Source organism: Podarcis pityusensis, assembly GCF_964106645.2.
Source record: "Podarcis pityusensis genome assembly, chromosome: 4".
NCBI classification, from domain to species: domain Eukaryota; kingdom Metazoa; phylum Chordata; class Lepidosauria; order Squamata; family Lacertidae; genus Podarcis; species Podarcis pityusensis.
In genome coordinates, this window is record NC_138027.1 from 1138439 (window position 1) to 1160280 (window position 21842).

Sequence of the window (21842 nt, forward strand, 5' to 3'; positions counted from 1 at the left end):
TTCAACAGCAAGTTATACATCTTTGACAAAATTTTAGTTTTGGGTTCTAACAATTCTGTTTCTAATTTTGATTTTTCCACCTGGAAGCCGATCACAATTACTTTTCAAATAGTCTGTAAATTTACCCCAGTCTTCTGAGAATCTCTGATCCCGCAGGTTTTGAATCCAGTGATTTGCAATATTGTACTTGCACATTAACGTTGTGTTTCAGTTGGTGCAACCTGTCCTGGGACCCCAAAGTAGTGGGCGAGTCTCACAGGAAATAGTGAAGTTGGAAGGGGTCCCAGCTGCCAACGACTCCAACCCCCCACAACGCAGGAATCACCTCAAAAGCATCCCTGGGAGGCGAGAATGTATAACTTGCTGCTTAAATGGAACACTCAGGATGAGACAGTCAAATCAGCCATGATAAAATGGGCTCAGGACATTGGGTACAACATTATGTTTGAAGACTGGGAAAGGTTATGGACCACTGGTATGAAATTCACGGCATGTAATGCCTTGAAAGAGAATATTATGAAAATGATATACAGGTGGTACATGACCCCAGTCAAGCTTGCTAAGATATATCATTTGTCTGATAATAAATGTTGGAAATGTAAGGAGGCTGAAGGGACATTCTTTCACCTCTGGTGGACTTGTCCAAAAGTGAAGGCCTTCTGGGAAAGGATCTATAATGAGTTAAAGAAGGTGTTTAAGTACACCTTTCCCAAGAAACCAGAGGCCTTCCTATTGGGTATTGTCGGCCAAAAGGTGTTAAAGAAGGATAGAACCTTTTTTATGTATGCAACTACAGCAGCAAGGATTCTTATCGCAAAATACTGGAAGACTCAAGATTTACCCACACTGGAAGAGTGGCAGACGCAATTGATGGATTACATGGAATTGGCCGAGATGACTGCCAGGATCCGAGATTTGGGAGAAGAAGCAACAGAGGAGGATTGGAAAAAATTTAAAGATTATTTACAAAAAATTTATAAGTTATATGAATGTTAAGAATTCGCATGATTAGGGAAATTCAGCTCCAGCAATAAGATTTAGGTATGGGAAATTAAGCTATATTAATGAAAGGACTAATGTTTAAAAGAACATTATATATGTTATTAGTGTAAATTGACAATAAGTATTTTAAACGTAAAGCACAAGTATTTGAAAGAACAAAAGAATGCACGAAATAAGGTTATAATTTGCTGAAAAATTTTATTGTAAAGAACGCAAGGTGAGGGAGACGTGGGGAAGTCCGGTTGGTTATGGAAAAATGCTTTGAAAAGATGATTTTCTTCTTTTTCTTTTTCTTTTCTGTTATTTCTTTGTATATCTGACTTTGTATTTCTATTTGGAAAAAAAGCAATAAAAAATATTAAAAAAAAAAAAAAAGCATCCCTGGGAGGTGGCCGTAAACTGCAATAAAGCAGTAATCAGTCAGTTTTATTGCACATAGCCAAAGGCTGCCGCAATGTACACAGAATCATTCAACAATTAAAAGAAAATATGCTGGATTGATACAAAAAACTCAAGACAAGACATTACCTACTCTAAACAGAGCTATAAAAGTGCCTTAATATACAGGTTAAGACATTAAAAAATAAAATTTGTAGGCTAAAATTATCACATGGCCACTAATATATTAAAAAAATAATGTTAATTAATACAATGTGCAATTATATTCGGAGTTCGGTAATATAGCTTGATGTAGATAGGGCCAAATAAATTCATCTCCTTTACAGTTGGTGGCTACCTTGGCTATAGAATTTGCTTTAATTTTCCCAGCGGCAGTTGCAAAGAGTTCTACATGCCAGGTCACATACTTATCTATGTCTGCGAGGAGATATAAAATCATGCCAGAGGGGTTCTGGGCAGGGGACCTTGTCATTATAGGTGCTAAAAATCATTCTCGTGCCTCGTTATATAAGGGACAGCGCAATATATAATGCATAATGATAATGTTACCTGCCTAGCCAAGTCTCTGAGAGGTGAGAGGCGGCAGAGACAGTGGTGTCTTTGGGCTATATGATTTTATTTACGTACAACCTGAGTGAAGGATGGAGGGACTCCCAGCAGCAGCACCCCAGGAGATCTTGCTTTTGTAGTAGTCACAACTTTGGCTCCAGCGCAGAGCAAGCCGCTCTCTGTGTCCCCCGTCTCCAGGCTCAGATCCCACCCCAAAACTCTGCCTCTCGCTCTCCTACCTGGCAGGCAGGTGAGGTGGGGAAGACCCGCCTTGTGTGTCCTAGAGCACAAAGCAACTTCTTTGCAGATGCGAATGGCGATGCTTAACTGCCGTATTTTTCGCTCCATAAGATGCACCTGACCATAAGACACATCTAGTTTTTTAGAGGAGGAAAACAAGAAAAAAAATATTCTGATCGAAACAGTGGATGTATGATAGTTGTGGTTCATGCTGTGGCCACAGACATGTGACCTGATGGTGAATTCGGGGTGACCCAATGCAAAAATCTTGAGGATCAATGCGGATCCGTGCTTTGTAACCATGTTTTTTCACCATTGCGGTCCCACGCAACAGTGGATGTGTGATTTTTTTTGGTGCAGGCTGTAGCCATGGACATGCTATGTGATCTGATGGTGAATTTGGGGTGACCCAATGCAAAAATCCTGAGGATCCATGGACTTTTACCTCCCCCCTCCCAGGCAGCCTCCTTTATCGCTAGCGTCCCTTATCTCTCTCCCCGATCGGCAAACTATCAATGGTTTTGTTTCAACACCCACTTCCCTCTTTTTTTTTCTTTTTTTTTTAAAAAAAAGCATGATCTGCTTTTCTCCCCTGGGCAACTCAGCTCCAGGGACCACACATTCGCTCCATAAGATGCACAGACATTTCCCTTTACTTTTTAGGAAGAAAAAAGTGTGTCTTATGGAGCGAATAATACAGCAGCTAAGTCCAGCGCCCTGTTCTCGCACAGGCCAAATACTCCCAAGAACCTAGCAGTGCAGGTAGACTGCCTCTGAGGCTGGATGTTCCACAAGAACGTCCAAAGAGGCTCCTGGATCAGGCCAAAGGGGGAACACCCAGTCCAGCCTCCTGCCCTCACAGTGACCAACCAAATGCCTGTGTGAAACCCACAAGCGGGATCTGAGCCCTTCCCCCTCCTGTGGTTTTTGGCAACTGGCATTTTGGAGCATCACTGCCTCTGACTGTGGAAGCAGAGCACAGCCAAGCTGGTAGTCATCTGTGTCTCCTGTGGGAGGGAGTTCCACAGTCTGGTTTTTTATTTTTTCATTCCCCCCCCCCCAGTTTTATTTATTTATTAACATTCTTATATTACACTGGTAAACATTGCCATATGACAGTGGTACCTCAGGTTAAGTACTTAATTCGTTCTGGAGGTCTGTTCTTAACCTGAAACTGTTCTTAACCTGAAGCACCACTTTAGCTAATGGGGCCTCCTGCTGCTGCCGTGCCGCTGGAGCATGATTTCTGTTCTCATCCAGAAGCAAAGTTCTTAACCCGAGGTACTATTTCTGGCTTAGTGGAGTCTGTAACCTGAAGTGTCTGTAACCTGAGGTACCACTGTACATTACAGAGCTTATCATAATATATTTTCCAACATGTATACCAAGATTATATACAAGCTTTATATACCTGAAAATAAATAAAAGAAAAACAAAGAGAAAAAACAAAGACACCCCCCCAAATCATATATGTACCAACACATTGGACTTCTTGTCTATCCCATTGTATATTCCTTTTTTTTTTACAAATGAATGTACTCATATTATTGTATATTTCTTTTACATTTTATCTAATACTTTCCTATAACAATATGTGCTCTTGATCTTATTTCTCAACTCAGTCTCTCTCCAACATCAATCAAATGCTAGCATAGATAACGAACCTTTACTGTATTTTTGAACATATGTTTTATATCTATCCCATTTTGCCATAAATTTTTGATTTGAATTGCCTCTCAGGCTATTTGTCAGCGAATTCTTGTAGCTTATAGTGCCAGTCCGTTATTGTCGGGGCTTCTTCTTGCTTCCACCCCTTTGCCACCAAAGTCCGAGCCGCGGCCGTTGCATATAAGAATCCCTCCCTAAAGGCCTTTGGGATGTCCCTGCCAACAATGCTTAACAGAAATGCCTCTAGTCTTTTGAAAAAGGTTTGGAATAACCTTTTTAAAAAGGGAGTTCTGCAGTTTAACTGCGCTTGGCCAGCCAAGCCTTTGCATCTCACCCCCCAGGGAGCCTGTTTGTTGGTGAGGCTGATGCCACCTGTTAGGGAAAAATCTAGGTGTGAGGCTGCTCCGTCCCCCAGCTGGTCGGGCAGAGCCCAATGTCCCTGCGGAATAAAGGAAGGAGCCCAGCCACCAACCGGAGCAAATAGCTGTAGACCAAAGTTTATTGCGCAAAAGGTTCAAAGAGGAATTTTGAACCCCGAAGGTGGGGTGACAAAGACTTTTAAAACTTTCCCACCATATCCCAGAATACAGTTCGTACAGCATCATTGCTACATCATTACTCCATCACTGAAATGTCACCAAAGGGGAGGGGTAGACTGGGGTTACACTAGTTTAACCTTGGCAAACATGTCCAGACAAGTCCTTGGTACAAGATTAGCATAGAAGAAGAAGAAGAGTTTGGATTTGATATCCCGCTTTATCACTACCCGAAGGAGTCTCAAAGCGGCTAACATTCTCCTTTCCCTTCCTCCCCCACAACAAACACTCTGTGAGGTGAGTGGGGCTGAGAGACTTCAAGGAAGTGTGACTGGCCCAAGGTCACCCAGCAGCTGCAGGTGGAGGAGTGGAGACGTGAACCCGGGTCCCCAGATTACGAGACTACCGCTCTTAACCACTACACCACACCACAGCATAAGCAGACATGTCAGGGCAAGACCCAGGTATAAGATTAGCATAGGCAAACACCTCTGAAGTCCCACCACCCAAAGTACAAGAGAACTTCCTTTGTGTGTCTGGACCCCTTGGCAAGTCCGGGGATGGGATGAGGCTTTCCTTGGCCAAAAATCAGCGCAGCAATTGTCACCTCTGGGAACTTCCTGGAGTCCTTTTTTAAGGGGAAAATAGCTTTGGAATGGAGGAAACTGGCAAAGGAGTGGATTTTATATTATTTTTAAAGCTAGGTGACTTCCCTGAGCTGTCAAGTTGAAAGGATACATTCAGGCATGATATTTGTAATATTTAACAACTTTAAAGATGTGGCCCCCCCTGTAATTTCCGTAACACCCCCCATGACCACCTCACCCTCTCTTTCTTCCCTGGTCCCTAGGAGATGGCACAAAGCCCTGTGGATCACAAGGCCCTGGCGCTGGCGCTGAGTGGCGCCCGGGACTGGCTGAAGTCCCTGCAGCAGCGCCACCTGTTGGGGCTGGTGGGGGCCCAGCGCTCCCTGGAGGAGGCCCTGGCTGCAGGGCTGCAGGAAGAGGAGCGGCTGTGGGCACGCGCCCGGGCAGAGCGGCTGCAGCTGCAAGGAGAGCTGGCTGCTCTCCAGGATGCCAACGAGGAGGCGGCACGAGTGGGCGCAGCCAGGATCGAGGCCCTGCGGCAGCAGCTGAACCACCTCCATACCTGCCTCCTGGCAGCACCCTCCACCGAGAGGGCCCAGGAGGCCCGGGATCTGCTTGCCCGTGCCAGCGCCCTCTCGCTCCAGCTCACCTGGGCCAGCTTCATGCCATCTCCGCAGGGACGTCTGACCCACGTCCTGGGGCAGCTCCAGCTGGAGGAGAGGGTCCTCAGCCTGGCTACCAGCAAGATCCTGGCCAGGGGCAATGGAGAAGGGCGTGGAGGAGGCCCCGCTGTGCCCGCGGAAGGGAGCAGCCCAGAGGGTGGCAACAAGGAGCAGGCAAGCGAGAGCTGCCCCTCAGAGCTGCCACGGACGGCCCCGTCTGTTGAGGCTGGACTGGCATCCCGGGGGGAGATGTGCAGCTGGGCAGAGGAGATGGGGACAGTGGCAGAGGTTGCTGTGAGGGAGGCAGACGGCAGCGAGGGAGCCCTGCCAGCAGAGGCAATGCCCACGGTCTCTGCGGGAGTGCCCACAACGTGCTCACCAGGGGCTGAGGAAGTGGGTGGTGTGGCCAGGCCAGGCCCGTCCCTTCCAGAGGGTTCCCCTGACACGGCCGATGCCCCTGGCACGCCCTTGCCTTTGGAGCCTGCCACCCTCTTCCGTGCCAGGGCGATCTGGGTACAAGAAGACGCCTCTGACAGCAGCAGCAGTGGGGAGATGGGGGCATCGGGCCCCTTCCGGGAGGTGGCTGTGCTGGGCAGCCGAGCGCCCTCAGCCAGGGGGGCCCTGCCCCGATGGGCCTCGGCGGAGTCCCTGGGGCGGCTGCACAGAGCCAGGCAGGGAGCCGGGGGGCAGCTGGGGGGCAGCTGCCTGGAGCTGGCGGGGCATGGAGCGGAGCGGGTCGCCTTCCTCAAGGGGACCCGGCTGGGGTGGGGGGAGCCCCCGAGCCCCCATTTAAAGTGCGCCCCAGCTGTGCCCCACCACCTGGGACCCCCCAGCCCTCCCTGCAACCGGCTGGTGGGGCAGTGGGGGGTGTGGGGCAGCCGAGAGGGGCAGCTGTGCCTCCCGCATGGGCTGTGTGCCGCCCCCGCCGGCTCCCTCTTTGTGGTGGACTTTGGGAACCGCCGGCTGCAGGAAGTGGGGCGGGCTGGGGGGCGGGCCTTGCCCCTGCCGGGGAAGGCCTACTTTGACGTGGCCCGGGGCAGGGGGGGCTGCGTGGCGCTGACCAGCCCCTCTTGGCGCCGTGTGGAGCTCTACAGCGCCCGAGGCCGCCTCCTGCAAGCCCTGGCCGAGGGCTTCCAGAGCCCCCGGGGTATCTCCCTTGCCCCCCAGGGGGAGTTCCTGGTGGCCGACACGCGTCTGGGGGTGCTGCATGTCCTGGGGGTGTCTGGGGGCCGTCTGGTGCGGCGGGAGGCTGTGGGGGGCTTCATCAAGCCCTACCTGGTGGCCACCAATAGCCGGGGGGAGGTGGCCGTCTCTGAGCGGGGGCTGGACGGGGGCTGCTGCGTCAAGGTGCTGGCCCCCACCTGGCAGCTCCTGAGGGTGCTGGGTGGGCAGGGCCGCCCCCCGCTGCTCACCAACCCCTGGGGGGTCTCCCTGGACGAGGCCGGGCGGGTGGTGGTGGCCGACTGGGGGCGCCTCTCCCACGCCGTCTTCTGCTACCCTCCGCGAGGGAGGGGCTGGGCTGTGGCCACCGAGGGGTTAAGCAGCCCCCGGGGGGTTGCCCTTCTCGGGGAGCGCCACCTAGTGGTGGCAGACAGCATGCACCACTGCCTGAAGACCTTCCAGTACTGTTGAAGGAGGGCCAAAATGGGCTCCCCCCACCCCACCCACAGTGGAGTGCAAGACCCCTACTCCTGCTCCCCCAAACTGAGCAGGGATCCTTGTGGGGGGGGGTGCCCCACAATGTCTTATTACAGCGGGGAGAGAGCTGGGACTCCCAGGACCAAAACACCTTCCTGCCTTGCCCCTCCCCCACCTGGGACCCCTAAAAAAAGGAGCTGAGCAGGTACATAGATTGATTTCCTCCCGGAGCCATTCTTGTCATTTGAGACTCCAGTGGCCTCGGTGGCCCAGGAGCGCTTTCATCAGCTTCAGCTGGTGGCCCAGCTACACCTGTGTCTGGCAAATTGAAGCCAACCTCAATTCCATCATCTCTGCTCTGGTAACCAACCTCTAGGTGGACTGTCTCGCCAGAGTGAGTCATGCTCTGGGTATCTCCCACTTGGACTACTGCAATGTGCTCTACGTGGGGCTACCTTTGAAAGTGACCCAGAAACTACAACTAATCCAGAATGCGGCAGGCAGCCAGACTGGTCACTGGGAGCGGCTGCTGAGACCATATAACACCGGTCTTGAAAGACCTACATTGGCTCCCAGTACGTTTCAGAGCACAATTCAAAGTGTTGGTGTTGACCTTTAAAGCCCTGAATGGCCTCAGTCCAGTATACTTGAAGGAGCATCTCCACCCCCATCGTTCAGCCCGGACACTGAGGTCCAGCTATGAGGAACTTCTGGTGGTTCCCTCACTGCAAGAAGCCAAGTTACAGGGAACCAGGCAGAGGGCCTTCTCAGTGGTGGCACCCGCCCTGTGCAACATCCTCCCACCAGATGTCAAAGAGATAAACAACTACCTGACACTTTAGAAAATATCCGAAGGCAGCCCTGTTTAGGGAAGTTTTTAATGTGTGACATTTTGATGTATTTTTAATTTTTGTTGGAAGCCACCCAGAATGACTGGGGAAGCCCAGCCAGATGGGCGAGGTACAAATAAATTATGATGATGATGATGATGATGATAATGTTAGATTACTGTTATATGTGGGGCTGCCTCTGCAGACGGTTTGGAAAATTCAGTTGGTGCAAAATTCGGCCGTCAGGTTGCTCACCAGGGCAAGACAGTTTGAGCCGATTGCCCTGGCCGCCAATTAGTTTCTGGGCCCAACTAAAAGTGCTGGTTTTGGCCTATAAAGCCTCAGGGTTGCAATACCTTAAGGGCCGCCTCTCTTCAAATGAACCGACCCTGAGATCATCTTCTGAGGCCCTCCTTGGTTTGCCTCCTCCTTGAGAACGGGGCCTTCTCTGCAGTGGCTCCCCGTCTGCGGAATGCTCTCCCCAGGGAAGTTTGCCTGGTGCCTTCATTATACACCTTTAGGCACCGGGTGAAAATGTTCCTCTTCAAACTAGGCCTTTGGTTGATTCATATTCTGCAGCCCTTTAAATGTGTTTGTGTGATTATATTATTATGTTCTGCATTATCATACACTGCATTATGCTTTTATTATTATGCTGCATAAAGTAACGGTCTAAATATTGTACATGTGGATAAAGGGTGGTATAGAAATTGAATGAATAAAGAAATCCTTATTCTTGCTCTCAGTGTTCTTTGCATCTGGAACAATAATCTGCTGCCTTTGAAATTTTCAGATTCGGTTTTCCAAACGTTAGAAAAGGTTGGAGAAGAATATTAGATCGTATTGGCAGACAGGGTATAATGGAATAAGTAAATATGAAGTGTAAAATAAAGATAGAGGAGAATTAACTACTTTCGAATGTTAAAATAAGTAAATGAAAAGAAGGTTAGAAGGATTTGCTGGAGATACGATTCAAATTAGAATACAAAGCAGGGAGGTGAGAGGAAGTCATGGAAACAAGTAAATGGGAAGACGGTTGTAATGGTTTAATTTGATTTTTGTTATTTTTTATTGTGATTTTTTGTCTTTTGTATTTCTCTTTTTACTGTTTGTCTTTTATAAGATGTATGTGATTTGTTTTTTTTTCTTTTTGTTTTTTTACTTTCTTTCTTTTTCTGTAATTTTAAAATTGGAATAAATATTTTTTTTTAAAAAATGAAATTTTCAGATTCGGCTTGATTTCTGTTGCATCGGACGAATTCTAACGCAACCAGAATTTGAATAGAATTTGAATGGGGGGGGTGGCTCTCGGTGGCTTCTGGCCCCCGCAGCTCAGCTCTGCCTCCAATGGAGTAATAGCAGCAAGTTGCTTCTGCACTCGGGATCCTGGTTTTGGGCTTCCCATTGGGCCTCTGGTTGGCCACTGAGCATTGCAAGAGATCAGCGGCTAAATATCACGATATGTTAGATACAGGTGGAACTCAAAAAATTCGAATATCGTGGAAAAGTTCATTTATTTCAGTAATTCAACTTAAAAGGTGAAACTAATATATGATGCCTCATTTAATATTCTAATTTTCTAATCTCATATATTAGTTTCACCTTTTAAGTTGAATTACTGAAATAAATGAACTTTTCCATGATATTCTGGGTCAGGAAGCCCCCCAGTCCTGCTCCCCCAGCTGGCAAGATGTCTTGCCAGCTCAAAATGTCTGGAACTGGTCTTCTGATCTGAGCGCCATACCGGTTGCTTTGCCCCGGGCCCTGGCAACCCTTGCTAGGCCACTGCACGCAAGGACGTTCCCCACCCTTTGAGTCCTCCCCGCACCCACCCTGCCAACAGATGCCAGGACAAGAATGTTTCCAGAGTTGGACCTTTATTGATGGTGGGAGTTCTGCAAATCAAGGAGAGCCACGAGGGTCCCTGGAGAAGCAACGAAGCACCACGATCAGCATCTTGGGCCCCAGCAAGGAGGCGATTCCCCCCCCCCCCGAATGGCTGGCCGGCTCCCAGAGGCAGGCAGGAGGCATTGGGCAGGGAGAGGGCTGCCCCACAAGGGAAAGAGGGCAGGCGCTCTCCCTCCCACCAGCCATTTTTGGTATCCAGTGGTTCCAAAGTCACTTGTGGCAACTCATTAAAGAAGTGGTTAAGACACCAATGAAGGCAGCATATGGTAACAGCACCAGGGGTGGGGGAGGGGCTTGCCACCTACAGGCACCCAAGGGCCACGGGGCCCAAAGGCAGGGCTTGAGCCAGGGACCCCCGGAGAGGTGGGCTATGTGTATTTCCTGGGGTGTGGCTGCGGAGAAGGTCCCCTGTGCTTTTTCTCTAAGGGCCACCAATAGCCCGTCTTGGCATTGCGTGGGGTTGGGCTAGATGACCCGGTGGTCCCTCCCGACTCTGCAAGTTCTGAAACACAACCACGGGGGCACTGAAGGGAAAGAAGCTGAGAACCTGCACTGCCAGCCCCGCTCTGGAGAGCTAGAGGCCGCCTCTACTTCTGGTTGGGCCTAGAGGCGGAGGCTGCGGGCGGTCTACTGTTGCACAGGTGGTGCGCAACCCCTTTGGGGATGGGCTCCCACTGATATGGCCCCCTCAACTGCACCCCATGGCAGAGCAGGTGCCACCTCCCGGTGAGAGAGCGGGCAAGGTGGTTAAGGCAAGCCTGGCATTGGACCTCAAGCCAGCCCAGGAACACACAGTGGGCACCTCCCTGCTAAAAGACATTCTGTACATGCCCCGCCTTCCTCTCCCTTGAAATCCTAACCACAGAATTTGGCTCTTGTCCAACCCCAAACACCATTTTCACAGCCCCAAAGTTCAAGTTCAGGAGCTGTTAACTTTTTTCATGTGTTCTGTCCACCTTCCCAAACTGGCAACCTAGAGTCCAAGGCACCTTGATTGTGTTGCCGGGAGCCGTGGGGAAAGTGCCCCTATCTGCTCGGCCCCCTAGATGGTGATCCTATGTGCTATGTAGCCGGGCTTGATTTCTGCCTTCCGGTCTCTGCCCCCCAGACCATGAGCCTAGCCCACACACCCCACAATCCATTTCCTCACTAGTGCCGTCCTGGGAGAGACAACCAGACACCCCACCCCCAAGTGGTGGCAGTGCCCATCACCAAGGCCTTTGTGCATTAGCAGACCCACTCACGAAAATGCCCCTGCCCCCCCACTGCCTGTCAGAGGGGCGTCTCCTGCTTGTACTCGTAGCCGCAGGTGGGGCCCTCGAACTGCAGCTTGATGGCCGCCTTGAGGTGCAGGTGGGGGTCCAGGGTGTCGATGGAGAGGAGCAAGGGGCTCCCCAAAGCCTCCCCGTTGTGCTTGTCCTGAGCCACTGTGGGTCGGGGTGGGGCAGCGAGGGCAGCCTGGCGCCGGCGAGGCAGTGAGTGCTGTTGGATCTGCTGGGCGAAGCTGAGGGTGTCCACGGGGACCGTCTGTGCGGTGGCCAGTGAGTGGAAAGTGGAGGAGGTGGCGGCGCCTGAGGAACAGAGGGAAGCCTGTGACTTGGGGTGCTCGCCTGCTGCTGAGTCCAACGAGGCTGAGGGGGAGCTGCCCACGGAGCCCGGGGAGCCAGGCGCAGCCCCATGCCCCTCCAGCAGCCGCAGGACGTCCCGGTGGCCCCGCTTGGCCGCCACACACAGCGGGGTCCGGCCGGCTCTGTCGAGGACGCCAGGGCTGGCCCCAAGCTCCAGCAGGACTTTTGCCACCTCTGCCTGCCCCTCCTGGGCGGCGATGCCCAGCGCCGTGGCCCCCTGGTTGCAGGCATGGTCAGGCTGAGCCCCGCCCTCCAGCAGCAGCCGGGCGATCTGGGCGTGGCCCTTCCAGGCTGCCAGGTGCAGGGCAGAACGGCGCTCCGTGTCCAACGCATCCACGTCGGCCCCGTAGCTCAGCAGCAGTTGCGCTGCCTTGGTGTGGCCCTGCCAGCAGGCCACGTGCAGGGCTGAGCGTCCCTGGGCGTCCTGCCCCTCTAGCCCAGCCCCATTCTCCAGCAGCAGCTCTGCCATGTCCAGGCGCCCCTCGAGCACCAGCAGGTACAGCATGGGGCGCCCCTCGGCATCCGAGAGGTTGACGTCGGCCCCCTTGCGCAGGAGCAGCTCGGCCGTGGATCGTTGGCCCCCCAGCATGGCCAGCGAGAGGGCGGAGAGCCCGTCATAGCCCTGGTGGTCGATGGGGGAGCCGCGGTCCAGCAGGAGCTGCACGGTGTCCGTGTGGCCCTCCTGGGCAGCCAGCATCAGGGGCACCCTCCCGTCTTGGTTCGTTTCCGCCACACGGGCCCCGGCCTCCAGGAGCGCGGCGCATGTCCTGGCGTGGCCCTGCCAGGCGGCTAGGTGCAGTGGGGTCCAGCCCAGGGCATCCCGGTGGTTCTCGTCCAGGCCTCTCTCCAGCAGCGCCCGAACCACCGCCTCGCTGCCCTGCCCAGCGGCCACACCCAGTGCCGTGCGGCCCTCGCCGTCCAGCCCGTCGACGGCCGCCCCCCAGAGCAGCAAGGTGTCCACCACGGCACGGTGGCCCATGGAGGCGGCTGCCAGCAGAGGGGCACAACCAGCCCCATCGGCCTCGTCCACGTCCGCCCCGGCCTCCAGCAGCAGTTCCACCACGTCAGCGTGGCCCTCGTAGGCGGCCACCAGCAAGGGGGTCATGCCATCCCGGTCCTTGTGCCCCGGGGACGCCCCATAGTCCAGGAGGAGCTCCACCACCTTGGCGTAACCGCGGCTGGCAGGCACGCACAGGGCCGCCACCGACAGGGCCGTGCGCCCGTCCACATCGGCGTGGTCCACGTGGGCTCCGTGCGCCAGCAGCAGCGCTACAATCTCGCGGTGCCCCATGTAGGCCGCTGCAATGAGTGCCGTGCGTCCCTCTGTATCTGCCCGGTTGAGGTCGGCTCCGTTCTCCAGCAGCGTGGCAACTATCTCCTCATGGCCGCCCCAGGCTGCCGCCCTCAGCGCTGTCCTCCCTTCTGCGTCAGCACAGTCCACGTTGGCGCCAGCTCGTAGGAGGACCCCCACGGCCTCGCTGTGGCCCCCCCAGGCGGCTGCCCGCAGCGCTGTCCAGCCCTCCCGGTCAGGGCGATCTACCTGGGCGCCGTGTGCCAGCAAACAGAGCAGGACTTTGGTGTGGCCCTGGCGGGCAGCCAGGGTCATGGGCGTCTGTCCGTGCCGGTCCGGGACCTCGGCCTGTGCCCCACGTGCCAGGAGGAGACCCGCCACCTCGTGGTTGCCGCTGTGAGCGGCGCTGGCCAGCAGGGTGCGCCCTGTGACGTCCCGCTGGTTGACGCTGGCGCCGTTTTCCAGGAGCAGCCGCACCGAGTCCTCCCTTTCGAGGGCCTGTTGAAGCGACGGTCCAGGCCCCTGGGAGCCCATTCGTGCCCCCGCCAGTACAAGAAGCTCCAGCACCGCGGGTGCCAGGGGCAGCAGCAACGCCTCCTCAGGCTCCAGGCAGCGCTCAACTGGTGCCCCACACCACACCAGCCACAGCGCCAGCTGCCAAGCCTCCATGCCCAGTTCGGCGCGCAGCAGGTGGTGTGCCAGTTCATGCACCTGCTCGGGCAGCAGCGCAGGTGCGCGGCACGAGGCGCTCATGGCGAGGGAGGCGTGCCCACGGGCCGGGCAGCAGAGGTACCTCTGGGTGCAATGCTTGACATCGCAGAGCCACTCGGCGAAGCTGGCGTGGAAGAGGATGCAGGTGCCACTGGGTCCCTGGTGCAGCAGCGGCGCTAGGGATGCCAGCCAGCCCTCAAATTCCTCCCGGGGCACCGGGCGGCGAGTCCACACCGCGGCGTACAGCTCCATGGGGCGCAGGGGGCGCGGTGCGGCCAGGAGGGCCTCCAGCAGGGGGCGGACAAGGGCAAAGTCCTGGCCAGGGAAGAGACGCTGGCACAGCCAGAGGTAGAGGCCGTAGAGGGTGCCCGGGATGTGGCGCACCTCACGCAGGGTGACCAGCTCGCCCGCCACGCCGTCCAGCACCCGCTCCAGGTACAGCAGGCACCCGTTGCTCTTGATGTGCAGCTGGCTCAGGGCCTCGGCTGTGTCGCGGGTCAGGTGGCGCCGGAGGGGCTCCTCCCGGTCCAGCCGTGCCAGGATGTACTGCTGGACATCGCAGACCACCGGCTCCCGGCGAAGGTCGTCCAGGCACAGGCGCCGGAACCCTGTGGGGTGTCGAGGGGAGAAGCGAGGGGTGAGAAGGGGCTGGGTCTCCCCCCAGAAAGCCCCCCACAAAAATGTGAGCCCCCGAAAAGTGGGGATAGCATGCCAACAGTCGGCTGCACTTGGCACCCACAGGGGCACCCTGGAAAGTCCCACGAAATAGTAATAATATCCTGTATATGCCATCTTTTCCTCAAGGTGGTTTTTACTACTAAAAGCTTTAAAAATACTAAAGATTATGGTTACATTGTGGTTTTATTCTGTATTTTTATGCTGTGAACTGTTTCAGGATCATTATTATAGATCAGTGCTTCCCAAACTTTGGTCTCCAGCTGTTTTTTTAAATAATTTTTATTAAACTTTCTGTTTTACAATTTAAAATACCCTATTTTTTGCTCTATAAGACTCACTTTTTCCCTCCTAAAAAGTAAGGGGAAATGTGTGTGCGTCTTATGGCGCGAATGCAGGCTGTGCAGCTATCCCAGAAGCCAGAACAGCAAGAGGGATCGCTGCGCAGCGAAAGCAGCGATCCCTCTTGCTGTTTTGGCTTCTGGGATTCAGAATATTATTTTTTCTTGTTTTCCTCCTCCAAAAACTAGGTGCGTCTTGTGGTCTGGTGTGTCTTATAGAGCGAAAAATACGGTACTCGTTTTACATCCTTAATATATCAAGACTGACCTTCTTCTCTTTCCATGGTTCATTTCACATATCACAAATCCCTGCATATTTTACAAAAACCTATACCAATCAGTATTCCATTATTGTATCCACCAAAACTTACTTACCCTGTTGAATTTATCTTAATGCTGCCAGCATTTTCAGCCGTACGCAATTATCTCCCATATAATCAATAAAAGTTTTCTGGTTCTCCAGCTGTTTTGGACTACAACTCCCATCATCCCAACCTATCAGGACCAGTGATGAGGGGGATGGGAACTGTAGTCCAAAAACAGCTGGAGACACAAGTTTGGGAAACACTGTTCTAAATTAAGTTAAGGTAAAGGTACCCCTGACCATTAAGTCCAGTTGTGACTGACTCTGGGGTTGCAACGCTCATCTCGCTTTATTGGCCAAGGGAGCCGGCATCCAGCTTCCAGGTCATGTGGCCAGCAGGACTAATCCGCTTCTGGCAAACCAGAGCAGTACACGGAAACGCCGTTTACCTTCCCACCGGAGCGGTACCTATTTATCTATTTGCACTTTGACGTGCTTTCGAACTGCTAGGTGGGCAGGAGCAGGGACCGAGCAACGGGAGCTCACCCCGTCGTGGGGATTCGAACCGCCGACCTTCTGATCAGCAAGCCCTAGGCTCTTTGGTTTAACCCACAGCGCCACCCGCATCCAAATTCTAAATTATCTAAGTTCTAAATTATCATACTGTAAAACTGGAAGGTACCATCCAGGCCAAGCCCCTGCAATGCAATGATAATAATAACAATAATTTATTTATTTATTTACACCCCACCCACCCCAGCAAGAATCTTTTGCCCAACACAGGACTCGAACCCACAACCCTGAAAGTAAGAGTCTCATGCTCTTCCAACTGAGCTATCCCAGATGAAGGGTGATATACAACTTTAAAGAAGATTAATGTTAAAGAGAAGTTAGCTGCAAATCGGGCATTGCAGGGGGTTGGGCTACTGGGGTCCCTGGCCCCCCTCCTCTCCGGCCAGGCCCCCCCTCACCGTTGAAGAGGCGCAGCACCCCCTTGCTGTGGGAGCGGGCAGTGCAGACCAGGAGCAGCCAGGGGGGCAGCAGCTGCAGGTGGCCCCCCAGGAGCTGGGCGATGGTCCGGCTGGGCCCCGGAGGGGGGGCTCGCTCCTCCTCACGCTCCGCCTGGCCGGCGTCCAGAGCGTCCACCACCAGCAGGAGGGGCTTGGCGGGGGGCGGCAGGTCCAGCAGGGGGAGCAGGACGGCCCTGTGGATGGAAGAAGGAAGGAAGGGTGAAATTTAAAAAAGTTGGGAAATGATGTACAACGAGTTGAAGAAAATGTTCCAATTAACATTTGTAAAAAAAGCCCGAAGCATTTTTGTTAGGGATTGTAGGAAAAGACCTGCCAAGGAAACTGAAAAATATCTTTATGTATGCGACAACGGTGGTGAGAGTCTTAATAGCACAAGGATGGAAGAATGAGGAAATCCCGACCAAAGAACTGTGGCAAGAGAAACTGATGGACTAAGCGGAATTGGCGACTCATAAACCACATGATAAGGACAACTGCGACTTTAAAGAACCTTTTACAAAGTACATAAAGAAACAACAAAACGAACTGGGCTCCTTGGCAGGTTTTGAATAAACATACACAAACTTTTTATTGGTAACATATTGATAGATAAATTAAGGATCTTTACAATTTTATAATATGCAAAGAAAAACATGCGCTGAAAAACCAGAGAGAGGAGCTGAGGGAAGTCTGGGGTGGGGGGAGGGAGGGTTTTTCTTTTTTGGGGAGGGAAAAAATGGGGGAGGGAAATGAGGATGATGTATCTTTGATAAATTGTTATGTTGGGGGGGGGCACACAATGTGAATATTGCAAATGGGGAATACCCAGAGACATTCTTTCATATGTGGTCGACTTGTAAAAGGGTAAAAAAGGGGAAATAAATCTTTATTAAATAATTTATAATGAATTGGAAAAAAATGTTTAAAAGTACTTTCCCCCAAAAAACCCCAGAGTCTTTTCTATTGGGGATAATTCAGACTGGAATTCCCAGGTGTCAAAAAAGGTTATTTATGTATGCCAATACTGTGGCACGTGTTTCGTTAGCCCCCAAAACGGAAAACGAGTGAGGTCCCAACCAAAGAAGAACGGCAACTTAAGCTGACGGAATATGTGCAGCTTGCAGACTTAACATATAGAGTAAGAGAACAAGAAGAAAACACGTTTAGAGAAGAGTGGAAAACGTTTATGGAATATATGGGGGGGAATTGTGTACAGCTGAAAAGGTGGGCAGCATTAAGATCAATTCAACGGGGGGGGGGGCTTTTTAGTTTGGAGGAAAGGTGAGGTAAATGGCGACAGGCTAGAGAGGCAGCTCCTGGGGGGATTTGATTTAAATCATTTGCCTTATTTATTTTACAGAAAGACTCATTCTTGCTGGTATATACTTAATATTTACAACCAGATGAAGGTTTCATTTCTGAAATAATAAATTCCCAGAGTAGTTTTTTACACTTATTTGGTTATACTATTAGAAATACATAGACAGATAATTATGAAATTGTTGTGAGGGTTAATAAGTTAACTGTTTATATTTGGACAACTTTTCTGCTGTACTTTATTGGAAGGAGGGGAAAAAAATTCCTTAATAACAATTTATTTAACTAAAACAATAACGTTCTAGCAAATGTATCCGTGTTGGTTAACTGATGTGGTGAAACAAACAAACAAAAAACTCAGACTGAGTTTTAGCACACATGAAAAACAAAATCCTTATTTCCCAATGAATAGCCCTTTAGACTATAATGTAACTTAAATAGAAAACTATCTTTAGAATAATTTTTCCTCCAAAAGCATTTTATTTTAAATTTAAAAAAATCCATTATTTTTTTTAAATGATTGATTTTTATCCCCTTTGAGAGCCACCAGACTCTTCTGAGGCTTTTGTGGAGCCTCCAGGTGCAGCGGCAGTCTACCTCAATTTCCAGGTATTCTGAGGAGTTTTTGGCCACTGCGAGACACGGATGCCCGACTCGACGGGCCTGATCCAGGAGGAGGAGGAGGAAGGGATCCTGCCCTCCGGACAGCGGGGCGACCAGGATGCCACCCTCCAGGGGGGGCAGGGGGGGGGCTCTCTCTCACCTGCGAAAGGCTTCGTCCGGGTCCTTCTTGCACTGCGCGTTCTCCAGGGTGCTCTGGGCATCCGCCCGGCCCAGGCGCTCACCGTACCCGGGCAGCAGGGGGCACCGCCGGATCTGCGCCACCAGCCGGAGGAGGAAGCCTCGGGGGGAGCAGGTGGCGCCATCGTGGGGCTGGCAGAAGTGCCAGGCCAAGGCGCTCTCGCCCAGCCCCACCCGGCGCCCCGCCTCGGAGGTGGGCCACAGGGCCTCAGTGCACAGGGCCGTCTTGCCGCTGCCCGGGCCCCCCGTCACCAGCACCCCCCCGCCCCCCTCCAGGCTGAGCGCCAGCCGGCCCAGCGCCCACTCCCGGCAGTAGAAGGGCTTGCCCTGAAGCAGGCTGCCAGAGGGCTCCATGCCAGGCCTGGGGCATGGCGGGGTCCGGGCGGTGGTGGCACCGAGGGAGGGGTCAGGGCCGGTTCCGCAGGCGAGGTGGGGGGCTGGGAAGTGGGGCGGGGGAGAAGCCTAGGAGAGAGAGAGAGAGAGAGAGAGAGAGAGAGGGTTAAGCCAGGTGGCAGTGGGGAAGGGGCACAAGGGCAGAACACCCGCTTGGCATGCAGAATGCCAATCCAGGCTGGGAGACAGACCCTCCCCCCACTGCTGCCAGTCAGAATAAGCAATGCTGAGTTTCCCCCAGGGCCTGACTTCCTCTGTTCCTTTACCAGGCAGCTTTTCCTAAAGAACCAGGACTAACAGGAATGGGAGACTTGGAAGGGACCCCAAGGGTCATCCAGCCCAACCCGCTGCAATTCAGGGCTCTCCTGCCCAACCCGCCGCTTGAACCCACGGCCTTGAGGATCTCACGCTCTGCTGAGCTTCCTCTCAGAGGCAAGGGGTGGCAGCGGAGTGGGAAAGCGCCTGCTTGGCAAGCAGAAGGTCCCCACCAGTACAAACCCCAGTTGGAGGCATCTTTGGGAAGGCCCGAAATCCCAGAGAGAAGCTGCCAGCCAGAGTGCTGGCCGTGCTGCGCCAGATGGGCTGGGTGCCTGAGTCAGCTTTCTGTGGCCCCAGGGCTGAAAGGAAAGCCTTTCCCTCCGGGGCCAAACACCTGCTTGGAGTGCAGAAGGCTCCCAATGGGAGAAAGGTGCCTGGAGGGCAACTGCTGCCAGTCAGAGCGGGCTGCACTGATCTCAATGGAGTCAAGGGTCTGAGTCTGACCGTCCTACCCTTGGCACCCCCTTCTTTGAACTCTGGGTGCTGAACAGCACCCCAGGCCTCCATGCCCCCCAACACTGCCCCCCCTCTGGCTGACCTTTGCTGCCAGAATCTCTCCCCCTCCGGCTGGTCTCTTCCTTCTGCTGGCACCCAAGGGCCCCGCCGGTCAGGGTGCTGAGGGCAGGGTGCTGAGGGCGCTGCCTCAGCAGGAGCAGCGGATGCTGATTCATCCCCCCCCCCACCCTCAGCAGCCGGGCCAGTAACCCCCTCCTGCCCAAGGTGCTCTTGCTGTCGACGCCGGGATGCCGCCTCCCTCCCTCTCCCGATCAGACCCAACCGAGGGAACCAGGATGGGCTTCCGCACCCCCAGCCCTGGAGCTCACCCCCCCCCACAAGAAGGAAAGGGGTATTGCATGCCGGGGGGGCCCGCGCACCTCCAGCCCAGCCAGGCCGGGCCAGTCCCTCCGCTGCAGACATGCCCAGCCGCACCTTGTGCAATGGGGAGACACTCCCTCTGCCCCCCCCCCCGCCGCGGTATTTATAGGGAAGGAGGCAGGAAAGGGCGGGGGGGGGGAGATTGCCCAGGGCGAGTCTTGCCTGGTCTTGCCCTGCACGGAGCAGGAAGCCCGAGGAGGGGGGGGCTGGGCTGGGGGGGGGGGAGAGCAGGCTCTGCAAGCCGAGGAATGCAGGATCCAGTGGGGGGGGGGGGCAAGACGGAGCCAAGCCTCGACTTTCCCTCGGAAGCTGTGAAATGGGGCCATTTCGCGGAGCGGGGCCGGAGGGCTTGTAGGGTGGGTGGGGGGGGCGAGGGGGGGCGCGGCCGGGCCTCTCCCCACGACCCCCCCTCTCCCGCCGCGCACCCGGAGGGGTGGGGAGTGGGGTGGGGGGCTGGCGAGGCGAGGACCGGCCAGCCCTGCAGGGAGGCGGAGCTCAGAGAGGAATGGGGGGGGGGAGAGGAAATAAAGACCCCCATCCTCCCGCGCCCCCACTTCGCAACGGGGAGGGAGCAGAAAGGGGGCGCCCGAAGAGCTCAAGGGGGGGGGAGCGAAGTGGACGCCTGTCTCGGGGGGGCTGCAGAATGGGCAGCTTTTGCGGGGGGGGGCTCCTTGGCTGGGGGAGGGGCGCTGCAAGGTGGCCGCAGGGAGGGGGAGGGGCCAGATTTTCCTGCCCCCCCGGCAACGTGTCTTTTTCTCCCCCCCCGCCGCCCCAATCCGGCTTACCTGCTCCTCCTCCTCCCTCCTCGGCTGGCCGGGCAGCCGCCAAACTTCCGCTCGCTCCGGCCGGGAGACAGGAAGGGGGAGGCGGCCCCGCGGGGACCCCCCCTCCCTCCGTGCACGAGCGCAGGCGAGGGCGCCTCTGAGCGCGTGCGGAGCGCCGCGCCTCCCCCGCCGCGGAGGAGAAGGCTCCTGCAAAGCCCGGCCCCGCTCCGGGGCGCGTTTCCTAGGGAGTAAGTCTCTGCCCCCAATTGCAACCCCTGCCAAGGGGGGGGGGGCGGCGACGCGCTCTCCCGCCTCGACCCCGTTGCTGAGCCTGGGCTCCTTTTGGGGGGAGGCGCTGGTCTGGCAAGGGATTGGGACCCGGGTCTGCAAAGGGGTCCCTGGGTGCGGGGTGACCATGCCTGGATTGGCTCTTTGCTGGATGGATGGTGCGCGGAGGTCAGGGTGGGGGCCTGCAAGATCACTAAATAAAAGACCAAAAAGCCCAGCTCATTTCCCCCCATCCTTTCCTCTCTTTTTCATGATGATACATTGTTAAAATGTAAAAAAATTAAATCTTCTTCCAGTATTTACTTATTCCATAAAATTTGCACACCTCTTGATCGTGAAACAATAGCAGCCTCAAAGCTCTTTCCAAAAAACATAAAAACAATGAAATTATCCATTAGGAAAATTTGCAGCAAGATTGCAAGACTTTTGGAAAGCTGGAACAACGACAGGCTGGAAAAAACAGATCCAGGCTGGCACTGACTTTGGGAGCGTCTGGGGGGCCTTCCCTGGAGGAGAAGGTGCTGAGAAGGTGCTGGAAAGAGCACCCGTCTCATGTCATGTGGCAGGAAGTTCCAAAGTGCAAGGATTGCCACACTGAAATACGGAGTGCTTACAAAAGCAGAAGGGGCATCAGGTGTCGCCTCTGGCAGTCAAAGGGGTTGTGAGTAGCTGGCACAAGGTCACCCACTGAGCTTCAGGGCTGGGGGGTGGATTCGAACCCTGGTCTCCCAGGTCCTGGTCCCACACTCTGACTGCTGCAGCACACTAGCTAACCCCCAGACTGGCATTTCAATGGTTACCAGGAGACCCAACCCAGAACCGCCTTTGTGACTTATTCCTGACCCTGAACGTGAGGAGGAAACTAATCTTTTCCCGAGGAAACGCTTTTCCAGAAAACACACTGGCTTTTGAACCTGCTTGTATTCCCCTTGAATCCAGTGGCAGTGAGTTCCAAAGCCCTTCCGGCTTTCGTGGACCTTTTAGCTCCTTTGCTTCTGCCTTCTTGCCTTCCTGCAGGGGCCTGGCAAGATCCTGTTTGTCCAGGAAATAACGGCAAGGCCAGGACTCTGGGCTTCGGGCCAAAGCGCGTGGGATCCTGTCTGAAA

At 54.2% G+C, this 21842-nt stretch overlaps 1 protein-coding gene across 3 annotated transcripts; it reads right to left on the minus strand.

The window, feature by feature from the left end:
* Window positions 1-9971: 9971 nt before the first annotated feature.
* Window positions 9972-20876, minus strand: LOC308475047 (uncharacterized protein). 3 transcript variants are annotated; one of them, XM_081001787.1, is made up of 4 exons: window positions 20470-20876; window positions 18060-18559; window positions 15941-16173; window positions 9972-14257 (listed from the first exon to the last, which is right to left on the minus strand). In XM_081001787.1, exons 1-4 carry the CDS (start codon window positions 20863-20865, stop codon window positions 11292-11294), a joined length of 4095 nt encoding a protein of 1364 aa, XP_080857913.1. In that variant the 5' UTR covers window positions 20866-20876; the 3' UTR covers window positions 9972-11291. The 3 variants fall into 3 exon arrangements, with proteins under 3 accessions (XP_080857913.1, XP_080857915.1, XP_080857914.1); XM_081001789.1 differs by lacking the exon at window positions 20470-20876 and adding an exon at window positions 19684-19767; XM_081001788.1 differs by lacking the exon at window positions 20470-20876 and adding an exon at window positions 19347-19445.
* Between the last annotated feature and the right edge of the window lie 966 nt (window positions 20877-21842).